The 14,305-nt window shown below is 33.1% G+C and overlaps 3 protein-coding genes across 3 annotated transcripts in view; all 3 read right to left on the bottom strand.

Moving 5' to 3' along the window:
* Positions 1-24: 24 nt before the first annotated feature.
* LOC149488580 (heat shock protein 68-like) lies at positions 25-3,108 on the bottom strand. The gene is made up of 6 exons (XM_089695258.1): positions 2,932-3,108; positions 1,665-2,546; positions 1,271-1,540; positions 1,014-1,115; positions 656-883; positions 25-332 (listed from the first exon to the last, which is right to left on the bottom strand). Exons 1-6 carry the CDS (start codon positions 3,100-3,102, stop codon positions 87-89), a joined length of 1,899 nt encoding a protein of 632 aa, XP_089551384.1. The 5' UTR covers positions 3,103-3,108; the 3' UTR covers positions 25-86.
* Positions 3,109-5,093: 1,985 nt separating this feature from the next.
* LOC149488579 (small lysine-rich protein 1) lies at positions 5,094-5,399 on the bottom strand. Its single transcript, XM_089695257.1, has one exon. The coding sequence runs from the start codon at positions 5,397-5,399 to the stop codon at positions 5,157-5,159; it is 243 nt and encodes an 80-aa protein (XP_089551383.1). The 3' UTR covers positions 5,094-5,156.
* Positions 5,400-5,835: 436 nt separating this feature from the next.
* LOC149488578 (putative 2-oxoadipate dehydrogenase complex component E1 homolog) overlaps positions 5,836-14,305 on the bottom strand; it is a 50,694-nt gene continuing 42,224 nt past the window's right edge. Inside the window, exons 16-20 of the mRNA XM_089695725.1 lie at positions 10,793-10,995; positions 9,886-10,006; positions 9,319-9,507; positions 6,798-6,883; positions 5,836-6,233 (exon numbers count right to left, since the gene is read on the bottom strand). Of these exons, the coding sequence (XP_089551851.1) occupies positions 6,123-6,233; positions 6,798-6,883; positions 9,319-9,507; positions 9,886-10,006; positions 10,793-10,995 (710 nt within the window). The 3' untranslated portion in view covers positions 5,836-6,122. The remainder of the gene's footprint in view (positions 6,234-6,797; positions 6,884-9,318; positions 9,508-9,885; positions 10,007-10,792; positions 10,996-14,305) is intronic.

The following is a 14,305-nucleotide window of genomic DNA, read 5'->3' as shown; positions in this document are numbered from 1 at the left end:
TTCTCATTGGTTGTTCTTATAATTTTGAGTGCACCTTTACCACCATCTAGTTTTTTTTGAAATATTTGGTCTAAAAACTCGTTGTTCTAATCAATCTCTTCGACTCTGGGTCCCGTAGACCTCGCAGATCTCGTACAGCTGGGTCCTCCCACAACGCCATGTAGCTTCATCATGGCTGATTGGCAGACAGCTTGTGCTTTCTTCAATTGTTCTTGTAACTCTGTAGTTGATGCCTCTGGATGACTCTCCAGCCATTGCAATTGGTTTGAGCATTCCGTCATTACTTCTGTCTTCTCGCTGTCTGTTAGACGATTTCCAGCTGTTTCTACGGCCTGTAAAATAATTATGTATTTATTTAACAATGTTGCGTATGCCAGATATTAAAAATTTGGCGAAGTTTGTTGTCCGAATTGCCACTCGGCAAAAAAGTTACTGCAATCCGCCGTATTGTGACAAAACTTAAATGTATTTGAAAAAATTAAAAGTATAGAAAAATCTCGATCATGGGGCGAGATTTAAACGCCTGCGTCGTTCTCCGAACCGCAACGACCAGTGACCAATCAAAAATTTACACTTAAGCATTTAAATGCTATAAAACTGAATATAAAAAAATATTTATGTTGTCCTGTGTCCATATACCCTCTAATCAACTTACAGCTTTACAACCAAACAGATAGCTTTCCAGTTGATTACGAATTTCCACTCGGTTCCTTATTGCTTCATCTTCCGCCTTGTATTTCTCAGCATCGTGCAGCATTTTTTCAATATCGGTTTTGTTAAGGCGTCCCTTGTCATTGGAAATGGTGATACGTTCTGTGCGGCCGGTGCTTCGGTCTTCCGCGCTTACATTTAGGATCCCGTTTGCGTCGATATCAAATGTGACCTGAAGAAATTTTATGGTTGTTTTTATATTATTTGCTTACTTCGCTGTTATAACATTTTATCTGTAAAAACTGATTTTAATTCATTAATGTTTTTATACACTACAACATTATGTAAAATAATGTTCTTACTTCGATTTGTGGTACTCCTCTAGGTGCTGGCGGTATACCAGTAAGGTTGAATGTACCTAAAAGATTATTGTCTCGCGTCATGACTCGTTCTCCTTCATATACCTATGGAGAAAAGAAATCAAATGAATTTAATGGTATTATTTTTTTCAGCTCGATATACTCATTCTTTGTTTTGATTAATCAAAAGAGCAATTATTATTTTCTGTAAAAAAGTGTAATAAAAGGAAAAAAATAAGACTTTGCTCAGGAAAGCTTACCTGTATCGTGACTGCCGGTTGGTTATCAGCATAAGTCGAGAATGTCTTTTTCTGAGCTATCGGTATCCTAGTATTCCTTTCAACTAATTTGGTCATCACCCCTCCAGCGGTCTCTATACCTAAAGATAGTGGTGTAACATCCACAAGTAATACTTCTTGTAGACGTTCATCTTTCGATCCGGTAAGAATGGCTGCTTGAACTGCTGCTCCATAAGCTACTGCTTCATCCGGATTTATGGATAGATTCAAGGTTTTTCCGCCGAAAAAGTCCTTGAAATATGAAAAAGATGAAATATGTTAAGATGAAATAAAATTATGAAAATGAAGAATCTAACCATTGTATATTTGCAAATAATATTCCAATTGGCGTTTTATAAAATAACTAAAGAGTTACCTGTAATAATCTTTGTATTTTAGGTATTCGAGTAGAACCTCCAACCATGACTACATCGTGTATTTCTCTCGTGTGAAGTCCAGCATCTTTCAGGGCTCTCTCAACAGGCCCTAATGTTTGTTTGAATAAATCTGAACAAAGTTCTTCAAATCGAGCTCTAGATATTTTCGAATAAAAATCGATGCCCTCGTGAAGAGCATCTACTTCTATGGTAGCTTCAGTACTAGACGACAGGGTTCGTTTTGCTCTTTCGCATGCTGTTCTCAAACGCCTCACTGCTTTGGGGTTCTCTTTTATATTCTTTTTGTATTTGCGGTCGAATTCAGCACTAAAATGATCAACCATTCGGTTGTCAAAATCTTCTCCGCCTAAGTGTGTGTCACCAGCAGTCGATCTTACTTCGAAAAGAGATCCTTCAGATATTTGTAATATAGAAACATCGAATGTGCCTCCACCGAGATCGAATATTAGTACGTCCTTTTCACCTTTAAGATTTTTATCTAGACCGTAAGCGAGCGCGGCTGCTGTTGGCTCGTTTATAATTCTCAGAACATTTATTCCAGCAATAACACCGGCGTCTTTAGTGGCTTGGCGTTGAGAATCGTTGAAATAAGCAGGCACAGTAATCACTGCGTCCTTAACTGTTCCTCCGAGATATGTGGATGCAATATCTTTCATTTTTGTTAAAACCATTGAAGATATTTCTTCCGCAGAAAATCTTTTCTTATCTTTCTTATATTCAACGACGATCTTTGGTTTGCCACCGTCAGATATAACTTCGAACGGCCAATGCTTTAAGTCTTGTTGAACAGTAGGATCATCAAATTTACGGCCAATTAGGCGTTTTGCATCGAACACAGTATTTTTTGGATTCATGGCTATCTATATAGTGAATGTATTTTAGTAAGTATACGTTTCTGTATTTAAGTATAAGTTTTGCAACTTAATTTTAAGTGTATTATTTAATAAGCGTAGGTATATAATTACTGAACTACTAAAGGCCAATACTGTAAGTAGAAATATACGACAATCTTCAGATATATAATTAACCTTTCAAACATTGAAGCCACATACCAGTAGAAGTTTGTAAAGATCTAAATTAGATCTATTTTTATATGGACGTCGTTGCTTTATAATATTAAAGCTAGCTATTAATGAGATATTATGTTTTACTATACAGATTCAAATTGGATCTATTTTCATATGGAAGTCGTTGCGTTAAAAAAGTGCAGCTATTTATTAGGTGTTGATTATCATGTAATAATACCTGATTTTTGGCAGCATCACCAATAAATCTTTCAGTTTCAGTAAAGGCAACGTAAGACGGTGTGATTCTGTTCCCTTGGTCGTTTGCTATTATTTCAACTTTGCCATGCTGAAAAACTCCAACGCAAGAGTATGTTGTACCCAAATCTATTCCTACTGCGGGCACTCCCATGGTTAGCGTTGACTAAAACCATGGACTAATAAATATCTAAAACTTAAGAAATTATATATACTACAACCTTCCTCGGGAACTACGCTATATTTTGATCTAAACATAATCTAAATCGATGCACTAGTTTTTTGTTTAGCGATTCATAGCCACAAAACAATGGTTTTGCCCATTCAATAAGCTTCGCTACTATAATAGATCGTATCCTTCGGGTTGCACATCCATAAAGAGAAATTTCTAGAATAGGTTTCGTATCTCGGTGTGTTGGGTAAAAGTAACGAGAGACGATATCGTTCAAGTGAAAATCGTTCCGCAAATGGATACCAACTATAAGAATCTGGTTTACTAGTTATGTATTGAAGATGCGTTTACAGAATTTCAATGTTGGATTGATGATATATACAAAACATAAACAAAATGCCATTGCTATTTCTGCATAAATTTTCTGGTTTGGTAAGATTAAGATTTATTTTTATGTTTGCTATTTCATCGCAAGAGCCTATTAGAGACACAATAAAGCTTCGCTAACCGTGGATAGGTTTGCATATAATATCTCTGAATCAAAGCTGGATACTAAAACGCAAAATGTAACAATGGTACAAATGATATATGCTGTTTATATCATTCGAAAGTTATATTTTCTCTGTACAGAATCTTACACAAGTACGTATTAAGAATCCTTGAATGAAGTTTCTGTAACTGCAGTAACTTGTACGATAAGGAGCTCTTAGTGGAAATATCATGAAATTTTCTGGGTCGTAATATTTTACTGCGACAAAACTAAGTCAAGAACTCGATCAACAGTTCCACAATTTTATATTGGTTCAGCTAATAAACACTTGCTACTTACTTATTAAGAGTTCTCAATACAGCTGGATAAATTTATACATTTTGTTTGCATTGGTTTGGTTGAAATGGAAGCTGTAGAGCTGCTTGGTTGATTTAAACTACATATTTTTAATTTTCTTCTAAATTATTTGATATTTAAAGTATTAGTGATTTTCTCAAAGCATGTTAACTATATAAGCATAAAAGAAATAAAAAGTAAACAAAGTTACAGTGATGAAGTGACTTGACTTGATAAATGACATATTATATTTTTTAAATCAAAAACTCATTTGTATAATAATGCCTTTTTGAATACCACTTGAATACCTTACAATAAAAAATTATCTAAGTTTACATAGGCAGGCCAAATCAGGAAATATTAAATAATTACAATTACGTCGAATCTTTCTCTCTAGGTAGGGAATATGTTTTATAATCTATACTAATATTATAAAGAGGAAAGGTTTGTAATTATGTATGTATGTATGGTTTTCACGCATAAACTACTGGACCGATTTTGATGAAATTTGGCACAGACAATCTTTAGATACTGAAAAAGAATATAGGCTACCTTTTATTGCGAAATATATACCACGGGCGAAGCCGGGGCGGACCGCTAGTAATATATAATCGTGTTAATGTACCTACTACCTAAGTACTATGATAAAGAGTAAACACATTTTCTTGGTTCAGCAAATCGCATAAATCGTAAACTGTAGGCGATCGGTCTCAAACGGGAGAAGGGCTCTCAGGCTGAGTGCCTTCCGTTGTGAGCTTATTGCTTTGGCCTTTCGATAAGTAAATAGCCTACATTAATTGCTATTTGTTGGAAAAACGTGTTATCGTTAAAATATTGATGCAGATTGGAATAACTTAGGTACGAAAACAATAATTATTGGTAGTAATTGAAGTAACTAAAAATTATTTGCGGAAAAGTAGTGTTTAGATAAATAATACAAAATGTATGTCTGTGAATACAAACTATGTATTGATTTTGATGATTTCTGTTTTAAGTATGAACAACAATTCGGTTAAGGTCTAATATACTTAATTTTCATTAAAAATAATAAAATATATTCCTCATTAAAAGATCCGTGTACTTATATGGAAACGAGTTTTGAAAAATAACCCTGATAATAATTGGTAACACAAATAAAGGGAGTAAAATAAAACCTCTTTCCGTACTAAAATTTTATTTTCTACTCAACCTACAACAAAGAAAAGAAAACTTATCGTTTACCCTTCTTCTTCTTTTTATTAAAATCAGGTGGATGGAATCCCCTTGCCTGTAACAATTCCTGAACATTATGGCAAGCGTAATACACATTATCCATAGCTGCGTCAGTTAGCATGTCCACATTACATCTGCCTTTTGCTTTCCCTTTCTTAACTCTTACTCCACCTTTTTTGCCTTTCTTCTTATCACCACCTTCCTCTTTTTCTTTTTTCTTGCCTTTTCCTTTACCAGCCATGTTTAAGTATTGGTTGATACTTTGATTGTGTCGTTAGGGATTATTGATTCAACTGTTTGCTTGGTAACTAATGTATGAATAGTGAATGTAAACTATCTATCATCGGAATTTTTCCATACAAAAATGTATAGTGATGTGTCGTAAATTAGATAAAAAAAAATGTTTTATAAGTAACTATAGTAAGTTCGGTTTGATAGCTCGATTTGAATAGTTTTCTGTTCAGACTTCGATAATTGAGTAATAAAAAATGATATGTTAAATTCTCAATGACGATATTTAATTTTATAATAATCTCTTTAAGTAGTTGTATATTTTTTATTGGAAGTAGGATTGCTAGGCTGGTTTTCATTTCATATCGAACAAAACACATGTAAATTGAGACACTAAGGGCAGAGTGGATTAAATAATGATTAAAAGAGACAAGCTTTGCTAAATATATTTTATTTAAAAAATAATGGTTTATAGCTTATACGCTACGATATTTAAATGCGTTTGAGGCTTAGATTACGTTTAAAAATCCTTTATGAAATTATGACAAATGACATTTCGTTCATACATGAACATTTCGTGGTTGTTTTAAAAAATAAAAATTGAAGAATACTTATACACAAGTTATAATACAAATTCATTTACAAATTAAAAATCACAACTTCTCAAAGCACCAATTTCGTTAATATAAAAATTACATTATTTCAATTGCAAACATTCCTTAATTAAATTTATTTATTTGATATTAAATAAGGGATCTTTTATAATATGTTCGACTTCGGCGCGATGTAACACGGGAGTTCCCACTGCGGGTGTAGCGGCTTCACTGCGACCGGAGTAAATAAGCTGAAAAAAAAGCAAAATACATTTAGTTTAATACTTATTAAATACTAGAGGTCCGCCCCGGCTTCGCCCGTGGTACATATTTCGCAATAAAAGGTAGCCTATGTCCTTTCTCGGGTAGGTATCAAAATATCTCCATACCAAATTTCATGCAAATTGGTTCAGTAGTTTAGGCGTGATTGAGTAACAGACAGACAGACAGAGTTACTTTCGCATTTATAATATTAGTATGGATTTTTTGATATAATCACCTAGATATTAAAAAAATACAAGGTATTTAAATTAGATCAAGGACAGATATTTAGGGATAGAGTATGATATTCTATCACTATAAACTTCACACAGTGGATTGCCTGGAAGAGATCACTCTTAATTGATAAGGCCTTAGTAGTTATTAGTTTCAAGGACCAGTTTGTATGCTAGTAAAATATATGTATATTATAACTATCTATAGAACGATAACAATAGTACTACTTATCGATAAATCCAATTAAAATGGCTAACTAAAGGAAAGTTTAAGCTATATTTTGTCTATAATTTCGATAATATTATTATAAAATAACTTACCTTTTTGCCTAAAAGATTTTCGAAGCGCGGCTTAATGAAGGACCACGCGCCCATGTTTCTGTGCTCCTCTTGACTCCAAATGAATTCTGAAATAATAAAATATAATTTATTCAACATATTTGAATTATTTCTTATGAGTTCCTTCTTATTGAGGAATTCAGAGAATAAAGTTAATTGATCGAAAAATATATCTTATGATTTGTTGTTTCCTGTTTCTCAATTAATTTCAATAAATTGGTTTCGATACTATTTTTATTACAATAAATATGTATTTTGTACAATGTACACATTTCTTAACATGGTAGTTTCGTCTAGTCTATTATAATTCATTCTATTTAATAATTTACAATATGCCCTAATTTTCGGGTTCTTAAAACTACTAGTTACGAATAACATCACCCATTTTTTTGAAGTCGGTTAAAAATAACACATTATACAGTAGCACCTCGTTAAGTCGAACCTCGATAAGTCAAAAACCTCCAAATCTCGAAAAAATGTCTTGTTCCCTTCCCTTCAAACCCGAAAACCTCTAGTACTTGAAATTTTGACCCTCTGTTAGTCGAAATAATCACCGAGTCCCTCCAAGCCATTTTGGTACATATTTTCACTCTATAACTCGAAAAATCAAATTTGACCTCTGTATCTCGAACATAGCAACGTTTTATTTTACAACTTTTATAACTTGATGATTTGGAATTTATTACTTCTATTGTTCGAACAAAAATAAGTTACCGACTTTAAGAATTTGCCGACAGTGCAAGTACACTATTGTTTCTTAGAAAACATTTTAGGAGTATACGATAATTAATTTATGACTCACGAAACACGTGTTTGCGTTAACTATCTGATGACGAAATTATCGATTCAGTAGCTCAGAAAACCGATACTCATGATTAAGATGACCTAGAAGACGTGAATAGTACATGCGCTCCATGGGTTTCCATCAAAAAGGCAAGAACCGCATTGGATACCTTACGAAAGTTTAAAAAAAAACCAGTATCTTTGAAAAAGAAGAATTTTCTGCTCTTTATAGATTATAAAATGCTAGAGAACAACCAAATTATCTAAAGCAAAAAAATACTGACTTTTTAATGCCATATTTTTTATTTTAAAATGATTTGAAATAATGTTGATTTATAATAAATAAAAACATGTTTGTGACCTCTGCAAGTTGAATTTTAATTTATTTTACCTCTCTAACTCAAAATTTATAAGAATAAACCTCAAACTCTTTATGTCGAATCAAAATCCGCCTAAGTCGAAATCCTCCATAAGTTGAAAACTCTATAACTCGAATTTTTTGGCGTCTCCCTTGATATTCGACTTATAGAGGTGCTACTGTACAACAAATATTAATTGTAGGATGTATCCTACAATTTAATTTGCTACTTAATATAATGTTCAGTAACATAAAAGTCCATCATACAATTTAAAGTGTCGCAAGTGAATAACGTTCAGAAATGTAAAAGCGAAGTATGTACATAGAGGTTACGGAAACGAGGCGGGAAATAACGGCCACCGTGCGACCAGACTCTAGAGTCTAGAGCAATCTCTAACTGGGTTATTGGGAATGTGGACTAATAGTGTTGAACGTATTGCTAGTTATGTTTTGTGAGATTTTTTTACTTTATAGCTTCTAATTATATGTTTAGTTTTATTAGATTTAGACAAACGTTGCATCGACGTTGATCATAATGAAATTACTGGTATATGCTTTTGTACATGTTAAGTTTTATTAGATTATTTTACAATCTCCTTGTATCGATTGTCTTCATCAAATACCTAGTTATGCTTCTGATTGTTTTTAATAAATTCTTAGATGTATATTTTTTAACATATCTAATGTTTGTTAAAAAGTATACCTACAGTCCTTCTTTCTATAGGTAGGTACTACGGTACTACATAAATCACATACTCATCGCACGTAAAACGCTTCAAGATAGAACAACCCAAAAAATAAAATGATGACTATGACCATAATTAATTAAGAAGATAAATTTTTAAAGATTATAAAAATTCGATCAAGCCCGCTATAGCTGCTACGGCGAAAGACGCGGGTTCGGATCCTGGATTTAAAAATTGCTCATAATCAATTAACTATAACCGCTATAATTGGTACAGTGGTTGACGCGTGAGCGTAGCACCCAGGGGTCCTGGGATCGATTCCCGGTGGAGACGAAAAAAAAAACGTCTCGGTCTGGTAGGACACAGAAGGCTGATCACCTACTTGTCCCTAAAGAAAATCGATCAGTGAAACAGATGTATATTGCATCTGCCCCTTACCCCACTTGGGGACACGGGACTTCACTTTAATTAACTATAAAATTTTCTAAAATAATCTGAAACTTCCTTGAAAAATTAGTATTAATTGAACAATAATAAAAAACACGGAAAGAAGGCGGCCTTATCACTTAAGAGTGATCTCTTGTGATAAGGCCGCCTTCTGTGCTGGACTAGTTATAAGTTTTAATTTTAAGGATTTATTTGCACAATAAAGTGTAAATAAATAAATATAACTTACTTCTAGCATTAGCATATTTCGCAAGTTCCACTTGCAAGCCCTGTACGGGGAAGGGACACAAACCCTCCACTCGTATAATGGCCACATCTTCTATTTTGTTCTGAAGTCTCTGTTTATGTAACTCATAGTAATGTTTCCCGCTAACAAGTATAACGCGTTTTACGCGAAGTGGCTCTGCGTAAGTATCACCTAGGGGCATTGAAAAAAATATAAATAAAGAGGGATTAAAGAAATAGGTAATTCAAAAGATTTCGGGAAAGTTCTGGAACTTTCTAGAATGTTATTTTTGGTTTGATACATGCATTTGATTTCAAGCGAGGAATGTGTGAATCAATGTTTTAAACAAGAGTTTGGCTTAATTTCATGCAAATTGAAAGTAAAATTTGTAGGTACATACATTTTTTTACATACTGTGTTATAGGGGTCATTCGTTCGTACATATATATATATATATATTGATATGTTTATATGTACTTTACAGTCTACATGCAATACATAAATGCTGGTGAAAATATTACAAAAAGAACCAAAAAATCATGATGAATAAACGATAAGTATCGAACTCACCAATAACGGGTCTAAAGAATGTTCCTGGAGCGAAGTCTGCGAGAGAACTCACAGCATCCGCAGACCGTAGGAGAATCTTTGGTGATGCTACTACTAAAGGTTTGCGGTAATTCCTTACTACCTGTAATAAAATATTTTTGTAGGTCTGAATGTTTGAAGTTTAGATTATTTTCGCAAAAAATAATACTTTTTTCCCCTTTTGGTTTTAAAGCTGAAATATCCTGCATAAGAATTATTTTAGAGATTTTTTTTCTAAAGTTCTCTGGATTATCCGTTGAGCATAAAACTCCATAATGGGCGGAATTTAAAAAAAGCAGAAGTTTTCCTGAATCATTTTCTCTATTGGTATGTGTAAATGTGGTCTAGTTGTAGAATGTAACCATTTAAATTTATAAAATCTATAAACTTACCTGTCTTCTCAACAATTTGAACGACTGTTTCAGCATGTTTGGGCTTGTTACGCATACAAACCTGTCCAGACCTAATTTTTTTGCACTATTTCCATGGTACCTACCTGTCTTCTCAATAAATGGAAGTACTGTGCTGGTGTGGTGGGATTAACCACTTGCATGTTCACAGCCTAAGAAGATATTAATTAATGCCTTTTTGTCCTATTTTTAATCGGGAGATGTCTCTGAACTATCAGTGAGTTGTAGGAACCGTTCGATTCTACACGAGGAGTGTTCTGACGCGGCACCGTCGTAGCCGTGAGGGAGAATTAGTTCTTTTACCATCACCATTTACATTTTTATAGAATCTTCATAAAACCTGTTTTCTCAACATGAAGAAGTTTCCAACATGTTTGGGCTTACCACGCGTGTGGACCTGTCCAGATCAAGTTTTCCTATACTTTTTATTACCTTAATTGTATAACCTAAACCTACATGTCGATTAGCAAGAAACTTACCTGTCTCCTCAACAAATGGAAGTACTGTGCTGGTGTGGTGGGATTCACCACTTGCATGTTCACAGCCTCCGAGTCGGGAGATGTCTCTGAACTATCAGTGAGTTGGAGGAACCGTTCGAGTCTACACGAGGAGTGATCTGACGCGGCACCGTCGTAGCCGTGAGGGAGGAGGATTACTAGACCGTTGCTGCGGACCCATTTCGCTGGATAGGATTTTGGGTCAATTTTAATATTTATACGTACATAATACAGGGTGTCCCGTAAGTAGTGGACCAACGGGTCATGGGGAGTAGAGGGACTTATTATCTAACAAAACTACTAAAATTTATTGTCCTAAACCATAAAGTTTTTGATTTATGCTTTATTTTCAAAATTTGATAAAAATATCATCCACGTAAGCTTAATATGAACTTTTACCATTTCTGTTTTTATTTTATTCTTATTTTTTTGTTCAAGGTTGTTAAGAATATAGGCCAGTAGAAATCGACACTAAAAAACCCTAAATTCGCAAAGCACGATGTAGATTTGAATTTTTGGTATGTTGTTTGGATCAGTTAGGGTGATGTAAATCCCAATTTGCAACTTCGAAAAAGTTGTGCTCGCTGCGCACCACGTGATAAACTGCGAAAATTTTGGACTTTTTTCACTTTTTGCTCTAAAAGTCATAAACTATGCGTTTCCGACAAGTATGATTCAGTACATAAATTAAGGTTATTAAATTTGCAACAATTTAAGCCTAACCGCAGCTCTCTAAACCTTATAACGACTAAACTGTGGCCATTCGAAGATGGTTCATTTTTCCGGAAATATTGAAATTTTAAGTTTTGCTCCCGTTTGAACCAAAATATTGGCAAAAACCGCTCGTTCTATGAGAAAGTCGTATAATAAAGTTGTAGTGCATTTAATTTTCTTTCATTAGAGCATAGAACAAAGTCTGTGAGACAAATAGTTCACTCACAATATCTGAAAAACAAAAAGAAGGTAGAAATAGATTTTTAAAGAATTGAAACTGAGGGCATATAAAATCATAAAAAGGATAATACTTTTTCATTTGCAGGATAGGTAATTAACAAAATTACAAAGATAATTAAATTTGCAACAATTTAAGCCTAACCGCAGCTCTCTAAACCTTATAACAACTAAGCTGTGGCCTTTCAAAGATAGTCAGTTTTTCCCGAAATTTTCAAATTTTTAGTTTTGCTCCCGTTTGAACCAAAATATTGGCAAAACCGCTCGTTCTATGAGAAGGTCATAAAATAAAGTTGTAGAAAATTTAATTTTGTTAATTACCTATCCTGCAAATGAAAAAGTATTATCCTTTTTATGATTTTATATGCCCTCAGTTTCAATTCTTTAAAAATCTATTTCTACCTTCTTTTTGTTTTTCAGATATTGTGAGTGAACTATTTGTCTCACAGACTTTGTTCTATGCTCTAATGAAAGAAAATTAAATGCACTACAACTTTATTATACGACTTTCTCATAGAACGAGCGGTTTTTGCCAATATTTTGGTTCAAACGGGAGCAAAACTAAAAATTTGAAATTTTCGGGAAAAACTGACTATCTTTGAAAGGCCACAGCTTAATTGTTATAAGGTTTAGAGAGCTGCGGTTTGGCTTAAATTGTTGCAAATTTAATTAGCTTTGTAATTTTGTTAATTACCTATACTGCAAATGAAATAATTTGGAAAATCCAAAAGTGCACGCCTCATAATTTTTTTTTAATAAATATTTATTAATTATTATTTTTGTTTATTTAATAACAATTAAACCACATCGAATCAGACCCTGAAAAATGAAAGGGTTCTATTCCTGAGCATACTCAAGCGTAAGAGAAAAAAAAAGACTCGATTAGTAAAGTATTTCGGTCGCTATCGTGTTAACAAGAAAAAGGATCCGCACATACAGACACACGGACGTCCAAGACAGAACTTTTTTAAACTGTTTTTTAACTAGTTTAAATAACAAAAATGACATCAAAAATATCATGAATGTTAAAAATAGTGTTTTTTCTTAATATGTGTGTGTATGTATTATCTTACAAGTGCAATGTATGATACATAAAGACATTTTAAGTTTGAAAAATCAGATGTTTTGCGCGAAGTGACAGTAGTACCCACCTCAACGCTTCGCTTATGAGGCGTGCAAAAGTATTATCTTTTTATGATTTTATATGCCCTCAGTTTCAATTCTTTAAAAATCTATTTCTACCTTCTTTTTGTTTTTCAGATATTGTGAGTGAACTATTTGTCTCACAGACTTTGTTCTATGCTCTAATGAAAGAAAATTAAATGCACTACAACTTTATTATACGACCTTCTCATAGAACGAGCGGTTTTTGCCAATATTTTGCTTCAAACGGGAGCAAAACTAAAAATTTCAATATTTCGGGAAAAATGAACCATCTTCGAATGGCCACAGTTTAGTCGCTATAAGATTTAGAGAGCTTTAATTAGACTTAAATTGTTGCAAATTTAATAACCTTAATTTATGTACTGAATGATACTTGTCGGAAACGCATAGTTTATGACTTTTAGAGCAAAAAGTGAAAAAAGTCCAAAATTTTCGCAGTTTATTATTTGCGTATAATCTTTTTTCCTACTTTCCCAAATTTTGTAATTTTGTTAATTACCTATCCTGCAAATGAAAAAGTATTATTCTTTTTATGATTTTATATGCTCTCAGTTTCAATTCTTTAAAAATCTATTTCTACCTTATTTTTGTTTTTCAGATATTGTGTGTGAAATATTTGTCTCACAGACTTTGTTCTATGCTCTTATGAAAGAAAATTAAATGCACTACAACTTTATTATACGAACTTCTCATAGAACGAGCGGTTTTTGCCAATATTTTGCTTCAAACGGGAGCAAAACTAAAAATTTCAATATTTCGGGAAAAATGAACCATCTTTGAATGGCCACAGTTTAGTCGTTATAAGGTTTAGAGAGCTGCGGTTAGGCTTAAATTGTTGCAAATTTAATAACCTTAATTTATGTACTGAATCATACTTGTCGGAAACGCATAGTTTATGACTTTTAGAGCAAAAAGTGAAAAAAGTCCAAAATTTTCGCAGTTTATCACGTGGTGCGCAGCGAGCACAACTTTTTCGAAGTTGCAAATTGGGATTTACATCACCCTAACTGATCCAAACAACATACCAAAAATTCAAATCTACATCGTGCTTTGCGAATTTAATGTTAATTTCCTAATTAAAATGATACTCATGCATAATTTAACAACAACAACAAAATTAGACCAAAAAATAGGTAAAATTTTACGTTTTAAAAATTTACGGACTGAAGTTTGAACAAAGCTGGTGTAAAAAAAATGTATGGTGACCCTGTGAAACTTTATTTAAAAACTTCTACATGTATAATTGTGTGGTATAAAATATTTAAAAAAATGTTAAATTGGCGTACAACATTCAAATTAGAAATTATCAGGTAGTCAACTCATTAAGTTATTCCGAGAATTATTGCCTTTATGGGCGCGCGCTGGAATTCTTTTGTATTG

This window comes from Colias philodice, chromosome 5 (genome assembly GCF_061535455.1).
Source record: "Colias philodice isolate Cphi_HAF_F1 chromosome 5, ilColPhil1 Martin Lab GWU primary, whole genome shotgun sequence".
NCBI classification, from domain to species: Eukaryota; Metazoa; Arthropoda; class Insecta; order Lepidoptera; family Pieridae; genus Colias; species Colias philodice.
Note: the sequence above shows the minus strand (reverse complement) of the source record. Positions and strands in the feature narration are given on the sequence as shown.